Raw genomic sequence first — 20,415 nt, forward strand, 5'->3', positions numbered from 1 at the left:
GTTTGCACCCGGTGAAGTGTTGAGTTTTGATTATTGCCATTGTGATGTGTGGCCAGAGGCTTTAATCATTTTAAGTGGTTTCTTTGTAATATGTAAATGAGTCAGAGTGCACATCCAAAGTAATTGTTTGAAGTATTGGGTTTATATACATCTTTCTTATCTCTTGCAGGACTTCCATTATATATTCTTGAGTGTTATATTATTTGATGCTTGTTTATTCTTTAGTATTATTCATGCATTTAACTGTTGCATTTACAAATGTGTGTTATTATTGCCTGCATATAAATATATGTGTGTGAACTGCTGCACGTCACTTGCTACATCTAGCTGGAGCACGGCGATCTTTTTGAATATAACTATTTAATTTTGTTTTAATGCTCCAAATCAATACAATGCGACAATATGTTTCTTTCGCTTTTGCATCCATATACCAGTTGGGTATTAAGTGTTTTCAGGTCTGATAATTATGGTTAACATGCAGCGCAAACAGTACATATGTTATACTTGAAGAAAACTGTGGCTATAGATTAGTATAAATATGTGTCCAGTGCCTACAATAGGTTACGGCGCGCGGGAGCATTGTGTATATGTATATATTCCTGCTTGCTAAATTTTTGTAAAATTGAAAGTAGTACTCTTTCCATGATTTGTGGGTGGTGTTTTTAAAGAGGTTTGGAATTTGGCAATTCATTGATTGAGAAAGGCAGTGCGCAGCCGAAAAGCGTCTCAGTGAACTTACTACCTGATCGGGAATTACCACACTTCATTAAAACAGCCAAATTGTGAATCATCGTATGCGTGCTCCCTTTTTCATTAGAGAAGTTGGGATGTTTGTGGATGTATATATATTATATATATATATATATATATCCCTCTGTGTATTTGAAGGTGATCCATTTTGTTAGAATGTGATCCATTTGCCATCTTGGAAAGCCTTTCTGTTAGGGAGCATTGCATAAATAAACCAGAAGCCTTATTCCAAAAAAAGAGTTTTTGCATTATGTAAAATAAAACCCTTATCTAGGTGGTGGTGTGTTTTACTTCTCCGTGTGGGAGATTCTGTATTATCTGAAAGGCAGAGCAAGACACACCACTCGAGCTGTACAAGTTCTGGGAAGCCTCAGACTCGAGCCCCAGAGGAAGTATATCAAAGACTATCCCAGTTTATAGTGTACCCTAAATATTTTTGATACAAGGTGAATATATGAAGCACTGTGTAGGGAAGAGCAAGGGCCCGCCAAATAGAGGAGAATATCATCTGCACAAAGGCGAGATTCTATCCTCCAAGTCCTCTGTCCATTTAAGTCTTCTGATAAGTGGGTCACCCTGTATCCACACCGCTAGAGGTTCCAATACTAGAGCGAATATCAACGGAGACGGGGACCTCCCTGCCTCGTCCCACTGTGTAGTTTAAAAACTGTTGATCGTCCCTTATTATCTTCACTTGCGCTAGGGATTCTGAATATAGAAGTCAGACCCACGCTAAAATGTATTTCCGAATCCCAATCTCTCTAGGACCACGAATAAAAAGGACCATTCTATCATACTGAATGCCTTTCTAGCATCCAGCGACATTACAACAGCCTCCTCCCTAATACTCTTAGCTCTCCACAGCACTCCGTGAAGGGGCCTTAAATTTAGCGCAGTACTTCTACCGGCATGAATCCTGAAGCAGTGCACACTTTTGAATCATGTCTGTTAAGGATATATGAATTCATGATTTCCCATGCTCTCTTCTGCAAACAAACCACTCAACTCTTTTACACCACAGCACTCAACTACCAAAAATAGAAAACTAGGTCCAAGTCACACGGACATGTTTAAGGATGGGCACACATAATATAAAAGCTATGAAGGCAAATACAGGGGTTAAAATAACATTGTATACAGCTATCCAGATATTCTTTTGATTTTATCAGGCTATAGATATGGACACTTTCACAAAGTTTTCAAGACATGGAAAAAAAATCAAAAAATAGTTTAATTATATTCACCATCCATAACGAGCTAAAGAGCAAGATGCTACATATTGCTGAAGGGCAATTACTTTTAAAAATTGCCAACACAGGACAAACAATTTTAAGTTTGAAAATATGATTCTTGCCATTTCCATAATAAAAACAAGAGCTAGGAGGAACATTTCAATGTTTCCTTGCTACAAGGTGTATTTCCTTATGAGCTTTTCGTGCTCAAAAGCACACAACAAAGCTAATTTTGTAATAAAAAAAACAAGTTACAAACTACATATCAACCTTGGTATTTAGATTCATACACAAATGCCATTACTAAATCTTAAAATTCAGTTAAAAACGTGGGAGTATAGTTACCTTTGACAGGTTGAGCAGCACTTGAATTGAATATTTTATAACTTCCATACAAGGGATGCTGCGGTTACAGTTCCGGATTAGAATGAAAATGTTAACAATTGCTCCACTCTGAGCCATGTTTTCACAACATACGGAGGACAATCTGGTTGCAACCTCTGAAAGAAAATATCAAGGGTTTACACATTAATTACATTTCATTTAATGTACAATACATTTAATCTGAGAAATTACACCTGGAGGCACAGAATTTACCAATGCAGTAAACAGTGTGTTTAACATGGAACAGGCATTCACAGACAAAGTCTACTAATAGCAATGGAGTTGCTCAAGTGGCTCCCGAGCATTTGAAATCCAAGAACAAATCAGCAGGCTACTGACTGCGATATAGATGTAGCAATATTGAGGAGAGAGTAGGCTACAAGCTAAATGCCAGTAAAAAGCTAGACCAAAAGCAGAGTGAAGGCCTGGGGAAGGGCTACTTCAAGTCATAACAAGCATTTGCAATGCAATAGGTCTCGATTTAATTAAGTTTGAGCTATTGGCATTGCTAAATAATGCAACACCAACTGTAATATTCCATGCAGCACATGAGCAGTGATGAATGTGTGAACAGGTGGTCGTGTTTGCCCGTGCATGTGTGTGTATGACACATTGTGCACGGATCCATGTGTGTGCGTTTGGATGTGTGTTGGCTTGAGAGCGTGTATGCCTCGTGTGTGCATGGATCCACGTGGCATATCTAAACCAACTTTTACGTGTTTGTGTGGCATTGCGTGTGCGTTTTTATGTAGCCGAATGGAACCATGTGCAATTGTGTGGGCTGCGTGAGTGCCTATATATGTGTGTATGCATCTGTGGGCTTATATTTGTGTTTGTTTGTGTATATATAGAAATGTGTTATTGTGTAGGTGCTTGCATGTGTGTGCGGTCTTATATGTGCCCTGGTGTATTTGCATGTCTGTGCTTTTATGTGCGTGTGTTTCGATGTGCGTGCTTATATGTGCCCTGGTGTATTTGTGTGCATGTATGTGCTTGTGCTTCGATGTGTGCGTGCTTATATGTGCTCTGGTGTATTTGCGTGTCTGTGCTTTTATGTGCTTGTGTTTCAATGTGTGCATGTGTGTTCATGCTTATATGTGCCCTGGTATATTTGCGTGTCTGTGCTTTTATGTGCTTGTGTTTCGATGTGTATTCATGCTTATATGTGCCCTGGTGTATTTGTGTGTCTGTGTCTCTACTGGCCAGCCAAAGTGAGAACTCAGAGCACACACGCTTCCTGGGAACTCATTGCTCAACGCACACGGACCCGACCGTCACCCTTCACCGAGGCAGAGGGGCTGCCACTTACAATCCCTACCCGTGAACAGACCAGTCACAACAGCCTTCCCAGCTCCAGCCCAACCCACGAGCACCCCGGAGAGGCTGACAGGCGGACCCCTCACACCCTGGAAAGTACCCGAGCAAAGCTCACGAGAGCCCAGCTCCAGGACCTGGCAGAGTGCTCCCCCTGCCGCAGCTGTCCCGGCCCCCCACACTCACCTCGGTACCCTCAGCGGACCTTAGGCTCCTTGCCCAGATTATTCAGCTCAGAGCATAATGACTGATCGGAAAACTGGTGCGCACAGTGAGATGCAGCTAAAAAAGTAAAGCACATACACAGCAGTGCACTTTAATAAAGTATTAACACTATTTCCTGAATGTATTACATACTCTAGAGAAACCTAAATACCAGTAACGTGCTCAAACAAGTGATTGCAGCTCAGTGCCTGCCTGTTTATCAGCGCCGCGTGCCTCTCTGCAGACTCCCCCCTGCATTCCAGAGAGGCGCGCGACGCGATCCGCTCAGCCCTGCAATGCTGTGGAGACAAGACCTGGCAGCGCGCACAACGTTATCCTATGGGGAAACGCTGTCTTGCCTCACTTTGGTGTTTTCAGACTGCTGAGACGCCGAAAATAGTTCTCTGGCGAGAACGCGCTTTCAGCGTGTTACTAGCCGAGACCTAAAAAGGCTGAGAAGATCCGATGGCTTTCTTGCAGCTATAGTAAAAGTGAAGAGAGCTCTGAATGGCAAGTTTCTGAAGCATCAGGAGAAAGATCATAAACAAGTATTAAGACCAAGATCCTGGTTCATAGGAGTGTCAAAGTAAACTTGTTAAATATGAGGCAGAAGGACAATCTCATCATTGTGGAACAATGTATGTCTCCACAGGATAACAGGACAGTATTCTACCTCCAAGTATGAACAAGGGAAAAAGAATTCTGAGACAGGATTTTGTTTGTAGTGGACATATGTATCGCAAAGTCCCATACCTCCCGCAGCGCCCTTTAGTGCCTTGCTGAGTTAACTGAAGCCTTGATTTTGTTTAGGAGTGCAGCACATGTTGAGTCCTCTCAAAGCACGGAGGCCACCACTTGTTTTTTCAGCTCCTACACTTGGCACTACTGTACTTGAACAAACATTGATAAATCAGAAAAATGGCTTTTTGGTCCAAAAGATACACCAAACAGCTTAAATATTCTACACTGTATTACCGCGCTTATTTGTCAGGGTGGTACAGAAAATTCTGTCTCTGAAATAGTTCTAAAACTGTACAACACTGAATGAAAAATTACTTACCCTTGGTAAAGATAGTTTGGGTGGATACCATATTTTCCAGTAGGTTACACAGCTTCTGAACTTCTTTCAGGTGCCAGATGAGATTTGGAAACTCCCCACCCAATGGCAATAGCTTTTCTGAGCCTCCACATGGCATTAGCAGGCCTCAACTGCGACTGTCCACCATGGATGTGAAGGCATCTCAGTACACAAGGTGCCAACTGGTCCACCGACATCAATTCATGGAACTTTTTCCATGCCCCATTATGGCATGCCAAAAGCATCAGTAAGGGTGACAATACAGTGCAAGTTACATTTGCATACTTTAAGACCTTTTTAACAAAGGCACAATCTCACAGGTGAGGAGAGCATGCGGCGAGGAATCTGCGGGAAGATAAAGTAATCACCGGAAATATTGTGATTGAATACAAGTTACTTTTTTTATTGATGGATACTTCTTTCCAAAGATCGCTCACCTTATAAAGGATTTCCAAAGCAATATACTTTGGAGTGGGATTAAGTATTGCAAATTATTTGAGGACTTTGTGCAACACATCCCTGGCAAAGTATGTCATGGCATGATTGAGCTGTGAGGCAAAGTATGTAAGAAAGGCCATGCCACCAACTGACAGCTGTCAACCACTGTGCGTCTCTGGTGACAGCAGTGGATGCAACCATGGCCCAGAAAGAGAAGGTACAAATGCACACCGGAGGTTCTTTGTTGAAGTAGATGAGACCCAATGTGAAATGTGTACTTGAGCACCGACTTGTCAATCGTAGCATTGCCGAAGCCCACATAGAGCTGATCATCCACTCTGTCCTGCCTTGTAACAATCGATGTATTATGACAACACAAATGTGGTCCAGCTTCTGGGGTCGGTCATCTTCCTTGTGGGGATGTCACCATCTAGAAATCTGCATCTAGCGCCATCAAATGCTGAGCAAGGGACAACAGTCAGAATGTTTCCTTGCATAGGAGCCAGTTCAGGATCCTGAAGTCCAGGATCAGTCTAAGACCACCATCAATCTTAGGAAACCGGAAGTAACAACAGCAGCACCCTAACCTGCGCAGATGAGCTGCGACCACCGCCAACACCTTGGTGAACACCCAAGGGGCACTGGTAAGGCCGAAGGGGAGCACGGTAAACAAAGTGCTTGTGGTCTACCTTGAACCGCAGTTAATGCCTGTGGCCCATTAGGATGGGGGTGTGGAAAATATGCGTCCTGCAGGTCCAACACTACCATCCAGTTTTCTTGATCTAGGGAAGCCAAGACTTGAGCCAGAGTGAGCATTTTGAACTTCTCCTTCTTGAGGAAGAGATTGACGGTCCAAAGATCCAAGATGCGCCGCAACCCTTTGTTCTTCTTCGGAATCAGAAAGTAGCGGGACTAACAGCAACTGTCTACTTCTGAAATTGGGACCCTTTCTATAGCTCCCTAGGCTAAATGAGCTGTAACTTCCTCTTGGATCAACCTTAAATGATCCCCCGTCAACCATTCCTGATATGGCAGAATGAAATGAGAGGATGAAAAGAGAGGAAAGGCAGAGAATAGCCCTCCTGTACGATCTGCAAGACCCACTTGTTTGATGTTATGGATCTCCAGTGGGGGAGATGACAAATTCTCCCACCAAATGGAGTAGAGTGACCCTGCAGAATCAGCCTAGGAGTGCTTGGAGCCTGAGGCTGATGGGGGGAGTGTGTCAGATTGCTTCTGGCCTCCATTCCTGGATTGCAATGCACCACGTCCTCGCCTGAGTTGGGCAGTCTGTGCAGGACGGTGGCTGGGATTGGGCTGACACGGCTGGAAACCCCAACTGGTGCCACGAAAGGGATGAAAGGAAGACTGGCCGCGAGGAGTGGAGGAGAGACCCAAGGATCTGGCTGTAGTTCGAGAGTCCTTGAACCTGACCAGGGCAGAGTCTGCCTTTTCCCCAAAAAGTCTGATTCCATCGAGAAGCCAGTTGTTCCAAGCCATGGGTGGAGCCTTAAGGTCACCATCTTTGAAATTGATCTCCACAGCGAATCAGTTGTATCTAGGCCACACTGTATGATGATTTTTGCTGCATCTCTCCCATCCTTGAATGCTTGCGAGAGCACAGCCTGGGACTCCCCCGGGGCCTGTGGCAGCACTTGGGCAACAGTCTTCCAAAGGGAATGGGAGAAACGGCCCAATAAGCATGCAGTATTCACAAACCACAATGCCAGGCTGGAGGAAGAAAACAACTTCTTTCCAAATGAGTCCAGCCTTCTGGATTCCGTATCCGGAGAGGCAGAAGGGAAGGTGCCCTGGAACGAGAGTCCTGCACCACTAAACTTTCTGGGGTGGGGTGTTGGCTGAGGAAGTATGGGTCGCCCAGAGCTGGGCGATGGCAGCGTGCAATCATCCTATTCACAGGAACTCCTGTGCTAGGCTTGCACCTCGTGCCTAGTACGACATCCATTAATGCCTCGTTAAAGTGCAAAAGGGGTTCGGAAGTGGAAACCCCAGATTTAACCCCCCTGGTCAGGAGATTAGTCCTGACATGCACTAAGGGTAGCTCTAGGCCAAGGACCTCAGCTGCCCTCTTTCCCACCATCTGTTCAAAGAAGGGGATTGGCCCAGCAAAATTGGGGAAGGAAGGTAGGGCCGATTATTGCTAAAGAAAAAGAATGTACCTTCACAACCACTTAGTTTGAAGAATTATTTTAAACAGAAATAAACGCAGATCAATACGTTTATCCTAGCCTTTGATTTTGGCTACTTAGTTTTTAATTATTCAACATTTTTATAAAAAGAAGGACATGTAATCAACTCAACAGAGAATCCATTTTAGTGATGTCCTACTGACAATACACATAACAACTGAAAATATCACAAATCAATTGTACATATTGAAAAAATATAAACAAAATTCACAAATCTTATCAACAACAACAACAACTATGACATATAGTGATCAAATCATATAAATGGTGAAAACAGTTGGAATATGGTGAAATCATTCTTGCATATTTAAACAATTCATGAATGAAAAAGAATGCAACTGTGCGAAATACAATTACAAATTTATGCAAGGATTCCTATCGTTCAGGATTCAAACTATACTTAATATAGTGGCCGACGCGTTTCAAGTCTCGGTTTTTAAAATTGCCGGACTCTCATCAGGGCTGGATGAGTCTTTTGAAGATAAACCAACTGTTTGTAAAAAAACAAAGAAACTGATTGGAACTACTCTTCCCAGACAGTCTTTAAAGCAAAGCAATCATTTAAACTTGAAAATATGCTCCATACCTGGTCTGTGACCAGCGGGAAATTAAACGTCTTCTGTTGTAAAAACCGAGACTTGAAAACGTAATCCATCTGTTTCTGTTCTAGCTCCCACCCATCACAATCTGACATTTGCCGGCTGAGTGCATCCACCTGATCATTCTGGCAGCCTGGCAGGTTTTCTGCAATGTCTAGCCTGTTAGAAATGGCCAAGTTCCACAGTAGCTGAGCCTCTTCTAAAAGGGCTTTGGACCATGTTCCTCCTTGCTTGGGTATAGAAATGTTGTGTTGTCTGTTCTGATCAGGACTGGTTGACTTGCAAATCTGGTGAGGAACACTTTTAAACCTAGTTGTATGGTATGGAGTACCAAAATATTGATGTAGAGTATAAAAATATTGATGTGGACCCTCTGCTCTGCATCTGACCAGAAGTTACTGTTTGAAAGCTCTTGCATGTGAACTCTCCATGAGTCCATGGAAACATCTGTAGTGAGTATTATCCTTTCTGTTATCAGCAGAAAAGAAAGTCCTGCATTTAGGTTTGCTGGGATCCTCCAAAACATTACTGCATGTGTCAAGCGCCTTGTGACTCGGACCTTTTCTTCCCAGGAGCCTTATACCGGTTTCTATATCAAATCCAGATCTTCCTGGACAGGTCTCAAAGGCAGCTGCAAAACTGAATGAGGACTATACATGATGCCATCCGGCCCAACAGTGACTTGGATTGCCTTGATTGTTTAGCAGCAATAGTCTTTGCCACTCTCTGCAACTTTCTCACCTTTTCCTCCAATGGAAAAGCTCTTCACAACTATGTATGGAGTATTGCTCCCAGAAATGGTATCTTTGTCTGTGGTTCCAACGCTGATTTCTCTCAGTTCAAAGTAAGAGCCAATGTACGGAAGAGATTGATACAGTCATTCAAAGAAGCCTTTGCTCCTTCCTTAGATAGCGCAGTGACGAGCCGGCCGTCAGGCTTGGGAACACCTGATGAACTTCTCGCCTGAGAAAAGCGGCAACAGGGGAGAGACATTTGATAGTATTGGAGGCGCTGGTTTGAGCCCAAAAAGGAAGTGCCTTGAACTAGTAGTGTTGGCCGGCTACAGAGAATTGAAGGTACTTTCAGTGTATTCAATGAATGTGTATGTGGAAGTATGTGTCTGAAGGTTCAGGTTCAGGGAGGTCATAACATTTCCTTCCTGAATAATCAAGAGGATTTCTTGTAAAGTAATCATCTGAAATGTCTGTTGCTTTAGAAACTTGTTCAGCTGCTTCAACACTAGCATTTATCTCCATTGACCCACCTTCTTTATGATTTAGAAGAACCTGGAACAAAAAGCCTTTGTTTCTTTGCGATGTGGGGACAATTTATATGGTTCCTTTACAGAGAAGCCTGATAATTTCAATTTGACGCTCTTTCAAATGAAGATGATGATCTTTCTAGGTGGACAAACTGAGGGTCTCTGGATGAACTCCAACGTATGAACAGACTGTACAGTTTGCATCGCCCATTTGTTTGAGGTTATCTTCAATGCGGGAGCAAAAAGGGGATTCCCCTCCCTCAACTTATGAAAACTAGATGGACATGGGGATACAAGCTTGGAATAAAGCTCTTTTCAGATTGTTGGGAGGGGTCTTAGTTCTTCTCTGAGCTGCTGAAGAAATGACTGAATCTGGTTTTGTATGACCAGTGAGGTAACCTGAAGCCGAATCCGGAGCCTTATATATTTTCTCCAGATGAGGTATCACCACTGGAACTGCAGTTGGTGTCTTTATTAATTTCAAAGATTCTGACCAGACAATAAAGAATGTGTATGAACTTAACACTCCCGCAGTTGCTCTTTAAAGTCATAATGGTTGGGGAGATGGTGAAACTGATAAAGGAGTAGATGGAGTTGGCAGAATGGGTGCAGGAGGCAACACCATTTTAGGATTATTGACTGGTTTCTATGGTGACAACTTGTTAAAAGTATCCATTGTCGGTTGCCACATAGATAAAATGGCCGTCAGCACTTGAACCACATCTGGTTCCTTATAATATCTTGGTGGTGTCTCTTTCATACCAATTTGAGTAGCTTATTACTTATCTCGCTGATTAACATATTCGTTGTAGGACTCATCATTATCCATTGTTTCTCCAAATCCTGGGACATAACTTACATCTAAATGTGTTGGGCTGTAAGCCGTCATTAAGGCATAATCACTAGCCTCCTCTTCTTGGACTGACTGCATTATTTGAGCTGGAGGTAAATTCGACACCTTTAATGGTAAAAACAAATTCAACTCAAGTATGCTGTTGACAGAGTGGCCGTCGATAGTATGGTAGCCGTTGGGAATAATGCCAACCTCCTTTTTTGTCCTGAAGTAGTAAAAGTCTTACAGATATCACACTCTGATGCCTTATGAATTGTATGAAGGCAATACATACACTGAGAATGCAGGTCATCAGTGTAAATCTTCATGTTACCACAAAATAAACCAGGCTTAGAGACTTCTCTCGGTCAGCCATGATGACAGTTCGTGGCTGGTTGTTGTCAGATCAAATAATTTCCCTGATCCAGAATATAAAGTAATATTCCCTAAAAACAACTCCCAGCACCTCAATGTGGAAGATAGGACTTGTTCAAACCCAGGGCAGACTAAAATAGTAACACTGTCAGGTTCACTTAAGGGTCAGAGCAGAGTTCTGCCAGGGGACTCCCTCATGCGACATGCAGTAGAAATCTGAGCTTAGGTGGCCTTTAGGGGGAGTGGGAGAGCTTAATCTTCTACCTCATTATTATTATTATTATTATTATTATATCTGATTTTGTAAAGCGCACAGCTACCCGTGGGTTTCCCGGCGCTAGGAGAACAGAAGTAGTAGAAGGCAAACGGAATTGTAGAGAACAGATTATAGGGAGAACAGCCAGGTTTTGGCTGAAGTTTGGATTCTTTCAAATGATGTGGATGAGCTACTAAAAATATTATATTGTTTCAGACCTATGCACTTTTTACAATGTCTACTGTATGCTGTATAATTTTACACTGTTTACTCCCATGATAATGTAGCAGGGCTTTCTAGACAGACAACAGGCAATGATTCAAGCATGTGAATATATAAAAGATCCAATGTTGGAGACGGCAGTATATAAAAAAAGTGAAATAAGGTTTAGTGAGCATGTAAACTGCCTGTTACATAGCCGCCTTACATAGAACGGTACAAAAGGGGGTGGTGAAGGACGGAGCATCTGAATCAAACACTCACACCCAGTCAAAAGATCTGGGTTTAATCCATCACCGTTCTTTAGCCCACTCTGCCACCCCAGTTCAGACATGGCTATGTGCAAATCAGTCTGACCCTGTGCCTCATGGGAACAGTCCAGCCCAAACTGCCAAGCCATGTCTTCCCTGGACAGGAAACAAGCTTCCGAGGACCGGTTTCTGGTATTCCAGCCGTCTTCAGCCCGGCTTGCTTGAATCCAGTGGCAAAGTGAGCAAGGGACTCACGTCTGAGCATACCCTGCCACACTTATGGCAGCCAAAAGCGGTACAAAAGGGGGTGGTGATGGACGGAGCATCTGAATCAATCAACCACTCACACCCAGTCAAAAGATCTGGGTTTAATCCATCACCGTTCAACACCGAATCGGTGTTTTTGGAAGGAACGTAGTTCCCTACCACATTAGTTTAAGATATTTAAAGAAAAAAACTCAAGCTCACGAGGAAAAGGGGGGTTAAAGCTTTGGATAGCCGTTCTAAATCAAGGAAAGAAAGGAACAGATTTCAGGATACAGTGGTGGTGCTTGTTAGACCTGGCTGGCACCTTGAAGTGGGTCTCCCTTCCATTTTTTGCTGTTGCCTCATGTGTTTTTGCTGGTGTTAGATGCTTTGGGCACTGTGCCACTGCTGTCCAGTGCCACAATGCAAGTGCTCCCTATGTTAAATTGATGTATGGATCAGTGACTCCTTGATTGGCTGATTTGGTTTTCTTGTCAGACCCTAGTACAGTGCACTGAGTGTTCCCAGGGCTTGTAAATCCAAATGCTGCTGGTGGGCTTGCAGCACTGGTTGTGCCACCCACAGAAGCAGCCTTGTAAAATGTGTCTCAGGTCTGCTATTGCAGAGCCTGTGTGCAGTCTGGCACTGCCATGTTGACTGGGCAAGTGCACCCACTTGCCAGTCCCTAAACCTTCCCTTTTCTTCATATCAGAGGCCCCTATGGTAGGCCCAAGGGCAGGGTGCATTGTAAGTAAGAGATAGGACAAGCCCTGATGTATGTGGCATGTCCTAATAGTGAATTACAGCCATTTTCGTTTTAAAATAATGCAAGGCTACCTATTCCCCATCGGCCAGAATGGGCAGTTTGATTATTACATCTTATAACCACCGACTCCGTGAACTAGGTAGAAATTAGAGTTTAGCATGCCTGAACTCAGAACCATAAAATACATATTTTAGTGAAGTTGGTTTTAACATTCTGTGTTTGAAAATACCACTTTTAGAAAGTAGGTATGTTCTTGTCTAACTATCCAAGACTGCCTCTGCTATGTTGTGTATTCCTTGTCTGGAGTTTGAGTGACAGGGGCTGGGGTTTTCCAGGAGACAGGGTGAGCCAGCACAGGACTAAATAGAGAGATCTACTTTTAGATGGGTGGTAGGAGTTGCACCTGGGACCTGAATAGGGCTGTGCCTTCCCTCCACAATGCTGGCTCCACCTCCTGTGGGGAGTCTGATGTCTCTGCCCTGCACTGTGAAAGGAAAGAAGGAGACAAGTAAGCAAAGTGCTCCAGGGCTGACCAGAACTGGTTTGGACTAGGCAAAGACATATCTGCCTTCAGAGAACATGGATAAACTGTGTATAAAAAGGGGGACCCAGACCCCAGAGAATTAGATCACTACTGGGAAATAAGAAGAAACCTTTGCTGAGGAGAGGAACCAGAGAGATTATCCTTAAACGAAGTGCTGCTTGTGGGATTGGCCTGCAGTGGTTGCCTGACTGCCAAAGAGAGGAGAGAGGATTTTTGTGTGTACTTTCATCAACTTGTGAAGGATCTCCAAGGGTTTAAGGAAAAGTTTGCCTCCTGCTGAAGTTTCAGGGACAACAGACTTCAACCATCAGCTCCCCAAGAGTTGTTTGGAAATGCATGCAGTTGTGTTGGGATTTCTGAATGGCAGCGTGTCACAAGGAGCTGGAAGCGCGACTCACGAGGAAGAAGCCTGTCGCCACCGCAGCCGTCGCATCACTGAACAAGGATGATGCCGCTGTAGCTGTCGCATCGCAAAAGCTTTTTGCATCACCGGAGAAGAGTGCCGCTGCATCACTGAACAAGGGTGTCGTCGCTGCAGTTGTTGCATCACCTCGACTGAGCGGCCCGCATCACCGGAGAAGCATGTCGCAGGGCCGGTCACTGCTCAGAAAAATTGTTGAGTTACGGCATGGCCGTCAGGCGAGCACACATTGTATTGCATCAAGAAGAAGACGCCATCTTTGTTTTCATCGCACCGGATCTTCATCGCATCATAGCGTTCGGAGCTGCATCGCCACGGAAGAGCAGTAAGAAAGCGACGCATCCCATTCCCTGCGTGAAAGGGACTGATGCATCACCTTCCCTGCGACACTTTCGTTGTATAGTGTTACGCATCCCAAGGTACATTGAACTCAAAGTGTCGCATTTTACGATCTAAAGAGAACAAAGCTAATTCTACCATTTTAAGTACACTATTGTGGATTTGTGTCGTTTGTGGTCTTGTGATTAGTCTATATAAAGAAAACCTATTTTTGATATAAAACTGGTGTGATGTCCATCTGTAGTGTTGTCACTTGATTACTGTATGTGTTCACAGGTGCTTTCACACTGCCTCTGAGATAAGCCAGTCTGCTTGTGCCAAGCTACCAAGGGGGTGAGCAGGGGTTATTTTAGGAGTGTACCTACCTATGCCAACTAGAGACCCCCAAATCTAACAGTGCTTGTATGTAGCTCCATTCGTCAGCATAGAGCCACATGGGGCCACCTACCAGCACACTGCTGTGTAAACATTTTTAGATCCAGTCTGGTGCCTGGGGATATTATTAATGTGAGGAATCTGAAGTTGTTAGTATCAATCAGAAAAAGGAAAGCTTGAAGGTGTGCAAGAAGGGCTTGGCTTTGATCAAAGAAATGGCTGCCTTGTCTTAGGGAGGCTCCTTTTGCCAACCATTCGCCCAGGTAGGAGTACACCTGCACCACTCAAAGACTCAAACTGGTTGCTACTTCCATAAACATCATGGTGCAAATGAAAAATGCGGACAGTAGGCCAATAATAACACTGACCACTTAGAGATGGCCTGCCACTACAAACAGGAGGAGAGGCCAGAGCATTGGAAGAATGGAGATTTGAAAATACAAATATTCCACATTGAGGACCTATTCAATCTCTTTTTGGACAGGACACAATATATCTGCAATCATAATCATGAATGTATTTTTTAATCAAAGTTTGCCAAGGCTTCTTTGGTTTAACACTGGATGTAAATGTGCTACTTTAGTATCAAAAGTAAAAGCTTTTTATCATATTTTGCTTTGGTCACCAGAATAGCAGCACATTTTTAGGTTTCGCCTAAGTGAAAGCTGCGCACTGCGCAGCTTTACACGAAGGTGAAAACCTAATGAGAACAGTAGAGTGGCTTGGGAATCCGCCCTCTGTTCCATTGGCTAGCTCCATAAATGGAGGCAAGCCATTGGAACAGAGATCTGTCCGTCATGGCCAGACCAGATTAGTGGGCGTTCCCGCGATTTCTTCCCTCTCCACCCCTTTCCGATCGTCATGCGGCGGTGGGCGGGGTTTATTTTTTTTGTAGGTTTCGTTTGGTCATTCTGCGGCTGGCCGCCGCAAGTCCAGGTGAGTGCTTTGATGGTTCCCCCCCCCCCCCGCTGTCCGTGCCTTTCCCGCCCCCCCTCCCGATGTCCGTGCCTTTCCCGCTCGTCTTTTACTTGTCTCGTTTTTCTTCTTTGGCAGTCAGCCAGGGCCGCTGAGAAAGACGAGAGAATATTTTTTCTCACACCCGGTGACATTTTTCTGAGTGCTTTCATATGCAAAAAAGTGCAAATGTAAGCAGCCCCTCCCGGCCCTGACCCCACTACCCATCCCACCAAAGAAGAAAAAAAAGCGCCAGATTTAATCACATTAGCGGTGGGACAGATTGTTGGGAGCCCTGTGCGTTGTCATCGGCAGTGTTTGTTATTGTAAGGGAATCCAGCGCTGGCCTGCCGGGGAGAGATAAGCGTCGCTTATCGGGCTTGGCAAGCGTTATCAGACTAGGGATCAGGTCCCGCCACTTATCAGCTGCTGACATCTAGCAGAGAGAACAGCAGAGGATGAGCGGGCAGCCCGGCTCCCGAGACTACCTCCACTTTCCAACACAAGTTTGCCTGTGTTCATGTGTGTGGAGGAAAGGTCCCCGCACAACAGGAATCGCCGAAGCGTGGTACTGGGCTGGGGGCCGAGGTGTGATTTGAGGCATCCTAAGTGATCCGTGTGTGGATGTGGTTGCATGACAACACATCCCTATGGTCGGGGCAACTGGAATAATGCGACATGGGAGGACCAAGTTAATCGGCAGGGATGACTGACGCAGAACAAAAATGCAAATTATTCGGCATGGTGCGGCACATTTTGCGATAGTAGCAGTTCATTATTTTGCACGTTAACAATGGACAAAGGCTTCACCGTATTAGTACTAGTTTAACACCCAAATACAGCAATATGCAACTGAAAGGCATATGAAACTGAGGGGTTAACAGTCAACTTCTGCGAACAGCCATCCCCTGCACAGCAACAAGCGATTATGTGGCAAATGCGCCAAATCCATAATCGTGCAAAAATCACCGTAGCCATATATTCAATTCCAGAGGGGCACTACCCATAATCCACATTATAACAAGACTGATAACATGGGGTGGTAGTAACAGTCCAGTGGTACCGCCAGAAACAGTACCGAAACCCCAGTAAACACCCATCATACGTTTTTGGGCTAGAATAGGAAATAACAGGCAAGTCCCAGAATTAATGGGCCCTTAGTGCACCAATTGACACCACCATTGGTCATTTTCTGCAGACATCTTACAGATATGTTCCAAATTTAATTTGAATTTTTAATTTATTTGAATTTAAAAAGACTTATAAAGCGCACGTACACTAAATTAGTTTCATGGCGCTGGTGAGGTCACTGAGTGAGAGCAAGGAGAGAGCTAGGAGCCGAAAGCCTGCTGGAATAGGAAAGTTTTTAGTGACCTCCGGAACTCCATATAGGAAGAGGAGAGTCTTAAAGATAGGGGGAGGTCATTCCAAAGGGTGGGTGCAAGTACAGCAAACTTCTGCCCCCCGTTTCTTTTTAAAGCGAGGCGTAGTTAGCAAGGCCAGGCTAGAGGAGCGAAGGTCCCTAGGGGGAACATAGGAAGAGATTGCCGAGTTGATAAAAGCAGGGGCTGTGCCCGCTCTTGCTTGAAAAGTCAAACACCCCACTTAAACCTGGCCCGTTGTTTTATAGGCAGCCAGTGTAGGCTCCTAAGCAGAGGGGTCGAATGATGGGACCTGGATAAACCAAAAACCAGGCGGGCCGCCTGATTCTGTACCAACTGCAGGCGTTGCAGGGCATAGGCAGGAGCTCCATTATAGATGATATTGCCATAGTCGATCTTTGACAGGACCATGGCCATTAGGATCAGCTTTAATGCAGAGGTAGAAAAAAACCTGGCAATTTTCCGAATAACTCGTAGTGTAAAAAAACAGGAGGAAACCACCGAGTTGATATGTGAATGAAGAGTTAATTGATTATTGAGCGTGATCCCAAGTGTTTTAACTGAAAAAGAAGGGAGAGGAAGGGGCCCAAGTGAAGGGGGCCAAAAAGAGGGGGACCAGGGGTTGGCAGCACCGCCCGTCGCCACAAGTTCTGTTTTATCCGGATTAAGTTTTAACTGATTGATGTTCATCCAGTCTCGGATAAATAGCATGACGGACTGGAAACTGCCAACTCCTGAAGGGGAAGATAGGTCAAAAATGAGTTGCAGGTCATCTCCATAGTTATATACAGTGACCTCCATGTTCTGTAAAGCAAACACCAGTGGAAGAATGTAAAGATTAAATAATAAAGGGGAAAGAGCAGACCCCTGGGGAACACCACAGTTGACATTACACAGAGGAGCCGAGAAGGTGCCTAGATGGACTGTCTGAGTGCGGTCCATCAGGAAGGACTCGACCCAAGCTAGTGCCGGTCCCCCTATCCCCGCCACCCTGACACGTGACAAAAGAATGTTATGATCCACAGTGTCAAAGGCGGCGGATAAGTCCAATAGGACCAGAATCTTGGGGGTGTTGGCGTCGAGTCCCTCCCTAAGTTGGTCCATGACCGAGATCACCACCTTCTCGGTTGAGTGTCGTGGACGGAAGCCAGCTTGACATGGGGCCAGGTAACTGCTGTCCTCTATAAAGGAGCTCAGCACCTGAGAAACATGCGCCTCAGCCACCTTTCCCAAGTAGGGGAGCAGGGATATGGGACGGTAGTTGACTAAGGAAGAAGGGTCAGCCCCGGGCTTCTTTAAAATGGGGATGATGGTGGCAGATTTGAATGCAGTGGGGACTAGGCCATTGGAGAAAGAGTCATTTAAGACAGTGAGGGTGGGAACAGGACAAGCCAAGGACACCTGGGCCAGAATGCGGGCCGGGCAAGTGTCAGATGGAGACGCTGATTTTACACGCTTGAGGAGCGGAGAGAGGGACTCACTGGTTAGCTCCGGGATATGAATAAGGCACTGGGTGTTCTGTGGTGAAGAACAGTCTAGTGAAGGGTTTGATGGGGGAGGGATGTGTGCTTTTATTTGTGCAACTTTGTTGATAAAGAACTCGTTCAGTGAGTTACACAGTGACTGAGAGGGCATGATCGTAGGTGAGGGCCTGTCTGATAAAGCGAACTCGTGAACAGTTGCAAACATTTCACGAGGCTGGCATTCTTCTGCCAATATACGTTGCGAGAAATAATCCTTCTTGGCCTCTTGGATGGCTTTTTTATACTCTGAAAGCAAGGTGGTGTAGTTAGTTTTACTAGCAGGGCAGTATTTCGACCTCCAAGCCCGTTCTGCTTGACGGACCGTTAACTTAATTGCTTTCAGAGCGGGGGTAAACCACTTGTTAGCATGGTGATGGTGGTTGATGGTAACTTTCCTCAAAGGGGCCTTTTGATCACGGAGATGGGTTAGCCAACTATCCAGAGTGGCCAGCTGAGATTGAGGAGGCACATCAGTGAGATCAGGGCAGGTGGCAGTTAAGGATTCGCAGAACGCAGGGATGTCAACACGATTCCAGCTCCTAGCCCAAAGGGTTTTGGAACCAAGAGGGACAAATGTGTGCTGAAAAGTGAAAGATGTTACCAGGTGCAAATTTGTATTCGGTAAAACATGTAATTGCGCTGGGTGGTAATTTACCATCACTCATCACTATGTTTTAGATTCGATTACCATTCTGCCAAACTTGCCTAATCACAAAATATTCCAACTCATGCACATCGTTCCAACGCCTTCTGGGCCTGTTTGCTGCTTTAAAATGTCCATGTATAAAAATGTTACAGCTGAATTGCTTGGATATGAACATAGATGATCTATAGATGTAGTAAGGGGGTGGGGGCATAGGGTGTAAAGTATGGTTCCTGCATCAGAGCTGCAACCAGGAACTGCCCCCCTTATCTGGCGGAGCCCACTGTAATGGCTGAACAAGTTTCACATTAATCTCATGATTGAAGTTAATGAAAGAGCTCTGGCCCCATCTCTGCAGAATCCGCTCCCAGCCCTTATCAGCCCGGCACATCTTGCTAAAACAGAACAAAGAGGCAGGCAGCGGGTTATTCTCTTGGCTTTGATAATACTGGGGGCAAGGGGGGGGTGGAAGCGAGGGGGAGTCTGGTATAAACTTAATCATCAATTGAAATCAAAACTCATTAGATTATCAATTTCCATAATCTGCCACTAGGCAAAAGAGAGCTTAGAGTACACAGGAGTGCATCTAACTTCAGCTTGCAGCCAAGCTTCACAAAGGGGGCCCAGCTCGCTAAATAGAAGTATATGAGTGGTGCCAGCTACCATTGTACTGTACAGGTCTCCCACAGAGTTCTCAGGGGAGTGGGCTGACCCACAACCCGCCAACCATGAAAATACAACCACTCCTGGAAGTAGAGGCACATCATCAACTTCCCCTCACACCAGGTGAGTAAGTTATGATGAGTTGTTGGGGGTGGGGGACCCTACAGGGTCCAGTGTTCTGTTTACACAGGGTGAGGGAGCAGAGACATAGGGTAAGGTAGAGAGCGCGCGAGAACAAAAGAGAAATCGCGAGATGGAGATTTTTGTGGTTAAGGAAACAGGCTTTTGGGAGGCAATGACAAGGTTCGACACATTAAATATGAGGCGTTGATTGGGGCTACATTGCACTCTGCATGGGTGGGCGGTGCTCATCTAAGGTCGTTCAGGGGTTACAGCATTGCCTCTGTGGGACACCCGTAGGACATTTTGGGCACCACGGGTCTCTTGGTAGGCAAAGCAAGGGAATGTGGAGGGACCAAGATAAAGGTTATGTTGGGGGCGCAGGCAAAGATCTGTTAGGGCTTAGGTAAACGTTTTGGTTGATGCCTGCAACACCAAGTCATTCAGGAATACTGGAATGCTAGTGGTTGTACCTTCTGACCCAGGTATGGATCTCTAGTCGAGGGCCAGGCACGGGCCTAGTTGAGGGCCAGGCATGGGTCTTACCAGGAAATCCCTGGAAACAGTGATGAGTGATGTGGTAGCACCAAAGTTTTTTTTCTCCGTGTTTGTGCCAGGACTTACTCCTGTGTTGTGAGGCATGCTATATTGAGGTGGGGACTTGAAGCTCTGCTCACTCCCCGCACACATTTTTAATTGGCTTGTCATTGTCCACTATAATCTGTGGCTGTTTATTGGTCAAAAAGCTTAGTACTCCCTTTTTAGTACCGCTGTGTCATTTTGTAACCTCCCATGGCAACACCCCGTTTCTTGTGTTGCTGCTCCGTAGGCTTTATTTATAGCTTCCGAGCACTATTATATACTCAAGTAGCTTTCTCCTACCTGCAGCAGCATGCTCTCTCCCAATGCTTTTTAATTTTAACAGCACACATTTACAATGCAACAGATCTCACATTTGCGAGAGTTTAAGCTATTGGCATTGTAGATGACAATGCCTTTTATGTATCGGTTTTTAAAACAACACATAAATAAAAGG

General features: G+C 44.9%; 1 protein-coding gene across 1 annotated transcript in view; it reads right to left on the minus strand.

Annotated features, from left to right (window-relative positions):
* Positions 1 to 20,415, minus strand: part of ASPM (assembly factor for spindle microtubules) — a 388,799-nt gene that overhangs the window by 62,746 nt on the left and 305,638 nt on the right. Inside the window, exon 27 of the mRNA XM_086954783.1 lies at positions 2,328 to 2,482. Coding sequence (XP_086810909.1) covers positions 2,328 to 2,482 — 155 coding nt within the window. The remainder of the gene's footprint in view (positions 1 to 2,327; positions 2,483 to 20,415) is intronic.

The sequence above is a fragment of the Lissotriton vulgaris genome, chromosome 1_1 (genome assembly GCF_964263255.1).
Source record: "Lissotriton vulgaris chromosome 1_1, aLisVul1.2, whole genome shotgun sequence".
Classification (NCBI taxonomy): Eukaryota; Metazoa; Chordata; class Amphibia; order Caudata; family Salamandridae; genus Lissotriton; species Lissotriton vulgaris.